Genomic DNA, 9,377 nt, shown 5'->3' with positions numbered 1-9,377 from the left:
GATACACCGAATTAGTTACAATTAATGTTTCTTATACAGTGTAACGTTTTGATGTTGTGAAGTATGATGTAACCAACTTGTAAGACCTAAAAGGAGTTTTCTGCCATTTTTTAACCTTGATTAAAGTGAGAGGCTAGTGTGGCATGTAGATAGTAAAGCATAAGTAAAACATATTTTTTCTTCAGTGGATACCTATGAGTCATATCTGAACAAACCTTATGACAGTGAATGTTTGATTAAGTATCCTGATGGCAAATGCTTGACGAAGTGTTGCAATGGGCAAGTAGTAGTATTTAAGCAAACATCTTTGAAGTTCTAACAAACGGGAGTCATGGGCAACAGAGCTCCTTATGCTGTTTCATTTCTATTAAGGTTTATCTATGCGGTTATGCAGATACTTACTAAAGTTGCTTTTAACCAAGGTACAAGTACATACGTTCTTGTTTTCTACAGGCATTTAATAGGTACCATGTTCCTACTGCCTATTGCTTTTGTAATTGAAAGGTATGCAGATTTTTGGCTGCTTATTTACCTGGATTTGGATGTCATCTAGGAAACTTGCACTGAGATTTATTTTTGCAGGAAAACGGCCCCACGACTGTCATACAAACTCTGTCTGAAACTATTTGTGCATGCACTATATGGGTAGGTCAACGTATAAGGCAGAACTGCTGTTCTGCACTTGATCCTCTTGTCTATCAACTTTCACTGTTTGGTTAAAACATTACATGCAACAATGTGTTATTTTCTCTTCTTTTTGTATATTATTGGGGCGAGAGTATTCACGTGAGAAATGGTGACATGATTTATTAGTTATCTACCTAACCTATAGTGTATCAATCTGTTGGTTCCTATCCAAACTTATGTTTGAAGCTATTTTATGTGCATCCATGTGTACCCTTGCAATGCAAATTTACTTAGTTTTCATTAATTCCTTGCTCCGACCTTTTGATTTCAGTGTAGTACAGTCATCGCCTTCATCAATGGCGATCCAAGAATTTCAGTTTTATCTGATTAATATATATTTCTAACTGTTCAACTAATTGCGAAAATTATAGCTCGTCTTTGTGGGGGAAAGTAGCTATTTAATTAGGTTAACTAATTAACTTTCTACAGGAGTGTTGTGCAAAGCTAAGAATGATGTGAATAGTTATTGTGTAGAATCATACCATGTATTTTTTTCTTACAACAGACCCATGGTATTTCTTAGCTATCTTTACTGAGTTTTTCTTTTATAAATGCCTATACATCTTATTTTCTAAGTATGCAAATCATTTAATAAAATTCATTTGTTTCATTTCCCCAGGATGTCTGCTTCTCTTAACATATCATGTGTCGGTCTCAATTATGCTTCAGCAACTTCTGCTTCTGCAGTACTAAATCTCCTACCAGTGTTAACTTTCTTTTTGGCTCTTCTGTTGGGGTATGTGTTTTTAATTATAATTGCATTACATCCTAAGGTAGAACATCTTTATATTGCCTTGTGGTAACTAAAATTTAAATCTGTCATCAAACTAAGCTCAGCAAATTTGTAGTTGTGATATCCACAAATAAATTGCATGAATATGATATCTATATATAATCTATTTGCATTGAATACAGCAGAATAGCTTTGCATAAATGTGTGATTATGAGAAGAGGACTCAAGTTTTTAACATACATAGTTGATACTAGAAGATGACCCACGGTTGCCTCGGGATGGTAGGCCAAAAACATGGATATTAGGTTGATGATGTGAATAATTGTAAAAATTATGATGTGATGGAAAATGATTTGCCAGCCATGCATGATTCGTTGGTGTGAAAAGGGTTGCACACATGGACAAGATAGTTAGTGTGATGGTAGATTAATGATGTGGCGGACAAGCATGGTTTGTTGATGTGGAAGTGTTGCATGCTTAGGAAAAATAGTTAATGAGTTACTACTATTTAAGAATAAGAAGATTTAATCTTAGAAATGTTTACAGACAACCGAAATGGATATATTGTGGTGGTAATAAGTCTTCATGTTTGGTAAAGGAAATAAATATATTTTCTTTTGCAAAGGGATACTACATTTGTTTAGAGAAAGAAATTTAATAATTCATTCAATTCTATATGTTTTATTTATAGCAAGATCTTCCCAAGCCCTACCAAACCCAACCTGGCCGGTCCTCAACCACGCTCAAGCTTGCGTAGCCTTTTTTTGACAGGATAACTTTTGGGAGACCCTAGCTTGGTTGAGTTAGGCAAGCTAGGGGTCTAGCCGAGTGACAAGGGGAGCGGATGATATCACTAGCCGAGTTATATGTGCAATGGTTGGAGATAACACCTTTGAGTGTTATAAAGGGTGGAGATAAAACCTTTGAGTGGTAATTTTTCCTCTCGATAGTTTTGCGGCGAGAAAATAGTTACAGAGATTATATTTATTTATAGTGGGACTGCTAATCAGTCTCTATTGGTTACGTTCGTGTGAAATTTGAGCAACATCCCTTAATTTTCTGGCCTTATCGGGTATGTAGTCGCATTGTATGGTTACGCGATGCTTACTAGGGTGGTGATACTTATTAGGATGTACATTGCACTAATTGATACTAATGTACCATTGTGAAATTTGTTTACGTGCGCTTCTTTGAACTTAATAAAAAAATTACTAGCTAACTAAATGCTCATGCTGCTACTGAAGTTATTTTTTGGTACATATTGTCTGTTGGTTAAACGCGTGACATATAGCTCATGCGTTCATAAAAAAACATCATCTCGAAATATACATTAGTCAAATCAACCATATGTACAACCTCTGGAAAATGGACGACAACTGTGGTGATTCAAATAACATAAGTAGTGAACGAACCACCACCAACTCTTATCTTCACCATTACTCTTTAGTAGTGTAAACCTACTTTCGTGTAGATGTAAGTGCTTTGATGAACATGGTGTAGTAACGATAATGGGACTGAAAATAGGTTCACTTTCTTTGTATATAATATTATGATATAAAAAATTGTGGATAAGTGAGTGATTTGTTATTCTGCTTATGGTAGAATGGAGTCTTTGCAATTAAAGAGCTTCCATGGGATTGTGAAAGTTTCTGGTATAGTGATTTGTGCGGCGGGTGTTACTGTACTAGCGTTATACCAAGGACCGGAGCTCAAATCTATAGTCCATCACCCTATTTTCCGTCACCCAAGTCGAGTTGATACTCATCCATCAAGGAGCTGGATATTGGGAATTCTCCTGCAGTCTCTTGCGACTGTAATGTTTGCGCTTTGGACAGTGTTTCAGGTATGCATCTTGCTGTGTGCACAGCTTACAGATTCAGGTGTGTGTGTGTGTGTGTGTGTGTGTGTGTGTGTGGGCGCATGTTCAGATGCTAACTTATTCCATGTTGCTTCTAGGGCCCTTTGCTGGAGGAGTATCCGTCCATGCTGCTTAACACGAGCCTTCAGATTGTCTTTGCGACTATCCAATCATTTTTTATGGCTCTAGTGATGGAGAGGGACTTTTCAAGATGGAAGTTGGGACTGGATGTAGGTCTTGTGGCGATCATCTATTGTGTAAGTATAAGAATCCCCTCAGCAACAGCAAATCCTTCATTTCTTACGAGACCTCTTCAGAGGGTGGGCAGTTCCCGCGTTGCATTAAGAAGAAAAGAGTTGGGCCTGTTAAAGAGGGAAACCGGACCCGAAAACCATACATGGTGTTTGTAAGAAGAATGTTACCGTGGAAGTACAAAAGAAAATACTGACCCTATGAAATTACTTTACATTGTAGGGTGTATTTGTTACCGCATTGGCAAACTACCTGCAAATCTGGGTGATTGGCAGGTGCGGCCCAGTATTCCTGGCCATGACAGTACCCCTAATTTTGGTTATCACAATCATTCTCTCACTTCTTATAGGAGAAGCTGTTACCCTTGGAAGGTGCATTTCTTAATGTTTGCTTGTTAGACAGAAGTAGTACACCCAAAAATATCTTCATATTTTCTTCTACTACTTAACAGTGTAATAAGTGGCGCGCTCATGGTTGCTGGCCTGTACAATGTTCTCTGGGGGAAGAGAATAGAGCAAGTAGCTCTCTGCAAGCAAGGAGGTAGCGGAGAAAATGGATCATGCTTAGATTTGGAGGAACAAGAAAGCGGTGCACCAGTTCCAGCAACGCGGGATTCAATCAAGCCAGTACCAGGTTTGATGGAGAGAACTGATACATCAAGCTGAACTGTGACCTGTGTCAGCCATAATCTTGACTTAGCACGTGCGTTGGCGGACGTGGTTGTGCCGTTGTGGAGAACCAGCGCGACCGGCGGACGTCGTGCGTGTATTTAGTCAGTTAGCACATGCATAGGACTGGATGTGATCGTGTGCATACATGGTTGTTAGTTGGTTAGCTCGTGCGTGTGTGTGTGTGGCCAAGAGTGGCAGGTGTGCGTGCGCCTGTGTGCTAGCCTGGGTATAAATACCCCTCCCATGTACTGATGGAAGTGCTGCGGTATGTGCCGATCCAGAGTTCGTGCTCAATGAAAACTTGGGCTGTTCGTACGGCCGAGGCGCCGTTCGTGCGGCGAGGCGTATGTGCGCCGGATATATATGTGTCCCTCTCCTTCCCCCTACGTCCGAGCGAGTGTGAGAGAGAGGTAGTTCGAGGTTTGTCCCAACAACCTGCAATCATTGTTATTAGTGTGTAAAAGCTTTTGCTTCAGGTCAGCCCACCAGAAACCGTTGAGAGATCTGTAATATTGTTTGCTGCAACTGCGAGTCAGCCATAGCAGCTTTAATTGCTTGTTCAGGGCTTAACGTTCGTGTGGTGAATTTTGTGTGTGTGAGGTTATACTTGCATGTTATGGATTGAGCAATTTGAGAAAATGCCACACTTTTCTTGGCACTTTGCTCTTATATACCTCCGTCCATCCACCTCTTTCAGCTCCTCAGCCGGCCCGGGAGCCCCCAAATCGTGCACCACCAGAGAATAGTGGCGTCCAGGCCGTCACCCATATCTAGTGCTGCGAGGTGGCGTCTAGGGCCGTCGCGCGTCTCCAGCAAGCCCTCTTCTGAGTGCGGCGCCCCTACCCAGAGGAGCGTAGTGGCCGCCGGATCGAGCGCGGGGACCCTTAGCCAAGCTCATCGACGAGGACATTGCCGCCCCCGCGCTCTGCCCTATGCGGTAACCCCTCCCCCGAGCGGGGAGACCTCGACCTAGATGCGGCGGAGGCTGGGTCCAGCACGACATCCGCGAGATCCCCTCCCTATCTCTCCAGGAGAAAAAGATAACATATATTGGATTACTGGATGAGATGTTTAGTAATGTTTGTATTGGTGTGGGTAGCACTGAGAATATGTAATGAGAGACAAAGTCCTCTTTCTTCTTGATTTTTCACACATATATGCAGTTTTGAAGTTGTAATTTATGTATCGTTAAACTTTTTCATAAAGGACACTTTGTATTAACACATAATGTCGCATTACATCATAATGTTGCAAACATCATAATTATACAACAAATCTTTGCATAACTAGGACGCATACAACCTACATGAAAAAGAGAGACCTGTAGATAATAAGGCAACCCAATGCAGCAAAACATTGACAACTATCACCTCTTTTCCGAACAATGATGACTTCGGCGAAGAAATGGTGCATGAATGTCGCCGTTGCCGGATCGAACTACATAGGTCAGACATGTGTTTTCACCAATGAAAAAAAGTAGCGTGCTATGACAAAATAGTGTGGCCCTTAAAATAGGCTATTAGCATGCTATGTCGCACTATTGCGTGCAATTTGCAAGACATTGTACATTGATTTAATTTGCGGGACATTGCTCAGAATGCTATAGCGTGCAATGAATTAGTGGCGCTATAGCGCATTAATTGTTTTCACTGGTTTTCTCCCAAAGAGAAAATCCGAGCAAACTCTAGGTAATGTCTTCAACTAGGGAGCGTAAACCATGACTGCCAAGTACAACCTAGAGTTTTCACCCCACAACTTAGGGCCAAGAACTCAAAGAGCATCACCAAAGAAGAAGTCCTCTTTGTTGTCGTCACCGACTTGTCGGAGAAGAAGTGTATCTATCACCGGAATCGTAGATCAAGATGAACTCCACACATCGGCTGTTTGCTAAGACACCAAATCTACCATCACAAACAACATCGAGAATTCTAATACCTGCACTGATGTGGGGCACACCTCAACCATCACCCGAGTACGATTTGATGCCCACTAGAGACAATCGTCTAACACGTGATACCAATGGCCAAGTCGTGTTCATCACCATCGAGGAACCACCGCCGCCAACTCCATTGGTTGCTTCACCGCATGTACCCATGCCGATGGATAACCACGGGAAGGAGCACGACGCGCAACGTCAAAGGGCCCAAACGTGCACCCTCCTCCTACGTCACACTATACCGTGTACACGTTAATTTTGCCGTGCTATCATGTCTCACAGCCGTAGGGTAAATAACGCTTATGATCCACGCGGACAATATCTAAACAGAAACATATCCTGGTGCAAGTACTTGTGACACACGATCAGTCGTAATTTTTTTTTTTGAGAATAATTTCATTCATATCATGAATCCGCACAAAGTATTTGACCCTTACAAACACACTGAAACGCAAACACAAAGGACCATGAAAACCTAGAGTACCCTAAGACAACCATAACACAAGAAGATCTCCGGAGCCATGTGTCGTAATCCCTGAATCTTGAGAGAAGATCCCTGCAGCAGAAGGATCTGCAACCAGTCGCAAACAGGTCATCATCTTTGACCATTGTACAATTGTCGCCACGCTGCTTCCTCCTTTCTTGACACCAGCGCTGAAAGGGCATGGACATCAATCCAACACACCTGCAACAGTCGTCGCCATCTTTGGCTTTGAGTACCGCGAAAAGTGTCCCTTCCGAAAGGAAGAGAACTCGAGTCATCCGAATGGTCCAGCACCGCGGCCGGGCCATCCGCCTGGACAAAGCAGGATCTCCCACCAGCATCAGCACAGAGGAAGGAGAAGAACAGTAGCAGCAAATCATACCAACAAGGAAGAAGAAAGGTATTCGTCTCCCTGCATCCATCGCCCATCTGAGGACCCAAACGGCCAGTGCCGATGGACCTCCAGCCACCATAGCCCGCGACCTCGACAAGCTCCGGGGATCCCAAACACCGCTGGCTCCTAGACGAAGGCAAAGGCCTCACCTGACCGCGAACGGAGACCGGAAAAACTTATTCCGACACGACACCACCACAACGGCCTCGGCAGCGTATCTCTCAACCCTAACCCTACCACACACCCACCTAGTGAACAGACCCGAGGTTCCCTCTCCCTCCCGCCGTCGGAGCGGCCGATGGAGAGAGAGGGAACCGGCGGCGTCACCGGCGGCGCGCAAGGGAACCTTCGTCGCCTCCCTCGATCGCCTGGAGCGATCCTACTTTTCCGCACGCACAAAACCGAACAACCTCATGATCAGTCGTAATTGGTTGGTTCATCTGAAGTTGTATATGTACTGCTACTGCACCTCAACTTCCGTTTGCTTCCCATCTCAAAATATAAACTTTCATTTGCTTCGGGTACCTCTGATCTTCGGTTCGCCTTTGGTTATGGGAAACGTTTATAATCGGGCTTCGTCCGGTCACGTTCCTCGCTCGCTCAACATCCACCCAGCGCTAGTAGGACCCACCACCACTGTATCTCTATCCCCTTTTTATCTCTAGCGCAAAACGCTCTGAGCACTCGTTCTTTTTGGCCAACAGCGTGCCTCCCTTCTCCCCTGTATCTCTACACACCTGCTCAGCAGCTCGCCGGGGATGCTGCCGCGCACCACCTCGCGTATAATCGTCACCGTAAGGCGAGGTCGTCGGCTTCAGGAGACTGCGGGCTGCGTGCTCGATGGCCAGCAAGCTAGGACGCCGCAAATCGAGCGAGTTCGGCACCTGCAGGCGCACAGCCGCCTTGCCATGGCAACGACCTGGCCATGGGGCACACCACGTCCTCATCTGCTGCGGACGCGCGCGCTCCGGCGGGTCGGTGCTTCAAAGGGCCACGGGGGAAGCTGGAACCATGGTTGCGGCGAGCTGCAACGGGACGACGAGAGGAGCTGCTACGGGACGGGCGTCCTGACACGAGATTGATGGAACCATTTTTTGCTGGAACTATGCTTGCGGTGAGCCGCAACCGGTGCCGAGAGGAGCTGCAACGGGACGGGCGGCGTGCGACGGCGCGCCGAGAATGCTGGAACCGGCAACACTGCAACCGTCGGCGCGGCGTTGTTACAACCGGAGAGTCCAAAGCTGCAACCGACCACCCTGCCCGGCAAAAGCTGGAACCAGCCACCCAAAAAGCTTCAACCAGCGGCGCGTTTCGTGGGATGCGGCGACAAACACCACAACAACTGGCTGCACGCGGCGGAGCTGCATCCAACAATTTCTTTTGCTATAGCAGGCACCTATTTTTGCTAGAAGCATAGAGAGCGCGGGCCGAGCGTCGGCGCAACGGAGCTACATCCAGTGTCCCAAGATACTACTACCCGCATCAAGTTTTGCTGGAAATACAAAAATGTCCCTCATCGGTTATGCAACCAGGGGGTTGCACCGGCGAGGTGCGGCGGCTGCCACTGTAGGGGAGGGGCGGCTAGGGAGGCACCTTTTTGCTAAGGGGCGATTTATTTTTGAGGTGGCGACAACTTGAGGGGCCAGCAGTGCGGCGAGTCAGGCGAGCGGCGACGGTGGATCGAAGTGTGGCATGTTGGGGCGAGCGACGGCGGTGGATGGAAGTGCTTCATCGGCGGCGTGCTTGGAGCTCGGTGGTACCGCGGGTATGGGCGCGGTGACGTGAGCGCGAGCCATGGGGGGGCATGTGCGAGCAGTGTGGAAGAAACAAAGTGAGGAGGAAGACGAGAAAGAGGGTCACGGGCTGCCGAGCTGGCTCATCCGGCGGCTGTTGAGCATCGAATCAAAGGGTTGCGCGGCGACCGGCGCAGAGTAGTCGCCTTTGGTTGACTCTGTGCACCACGTCGCACAAACCAAACTCCACTACAAGTCTTCGCCGCACTACGTTGACTATGTGCTTAAATTATGGTAATTTTCAATCATAACATAAATGCCTCCGTAGCATAGTGGTAGTGCGTTCCCTTCGTAAGGGAAAGGTCGTGAGTTCGATCCTCACCGGGGGCTTAATAAATTATATTCTACTTTTTTTCATTCTTGTTATATTCTTAATTCTCAGTATGCTCTCATCATCTCGATATTGGTGTCTTCTTTCCCAATCTTTTTACTTAATGCTTGTGTTCTGATCATCTCCACGTTGCGTGTCTAGTTCTCTTTTTTTTTGGCGAAAAGCATGTCTAGTTATTTTGGCATGTAAGTTTTGCTAGCACACTTGCCATTTATTTTCTTAAATTTCTTGCCTAAAA

General features: G+C 45.5%; 1 protein-coding gene and 1 non-coding gene across 4 annotated transcripts; both read left to right on the top strand.

Moving 5' to 3' along the window:
• Positions 1-286: 286 nt before the first annotated feature.
• LOC123042795 (WAT1-related protein At5g64700) lies at positions 287-4,495 on the top strand. Of its 3 annotated transcripts, XM_044465172.1 has the most exons (8): positions 289-372; positions 454-504; positions 583-645; positions 1,307-1,423; positions 3,023-3,263; positions 3,377-3,535; positions 3,753-3,901; positions 3,982-4,495. In XM_044465172.1, the coding sequence occupies exons 1-8, from the start codon at positions 332-334 to the stop codon at positions 4,193-4,195; spliced, it is 1,035 nt and encodes a 344-aa protein (XP_044321107.1). In that variant the 5' UTR covers positions 289-331; the 3' UTR covers positions 4,196-4,495. The 3 variants fall into 3 exon arrangements, with proteins under 3 accessions (XP_044321108.1, XP_044321106.1, XP_044321107.1); XM_044465173.1 differs by having other exon boundaries at positions 287-504; positions 3,753-3,805; XM_044465171.1 differs by having other exon boundaries at positions 287-504.
• Positions 4,496-9,066: 4,571 nt separating this feature from the next.
• On the top strand, positions 9,067-9,138 carry TRNAT-CGU (transfer RNA threonine (anticodon CGU)). Its single transcript has one exon. It is a non-coding gene; the product is annotated as a tRNA-Thr (tRNA).
• Positions 9,139-9,377: the final 239 nt, after the last annotated feature.

The sequence above is a fragment of the Triticum aestivum genome, chromosome 2B, assembly GCF_018294505.1.
Source record: "Triticum aestivum cultivar Chinese Spring chromosome 2B, IWGSC CS RefSeq v2.1, whole genome shotgun sequence".
NCBI lineage: Eukaryota > Viridiplantae > Streptophyta > Magnoliopsida > Poales > Poaceae > Triticum > Triticum aestivum.
The sequence above is the reverse complement of the archived record's forward strand: the minus strand, read 5'-3'. Positions and strand labels throughout refer to the sequence as shown.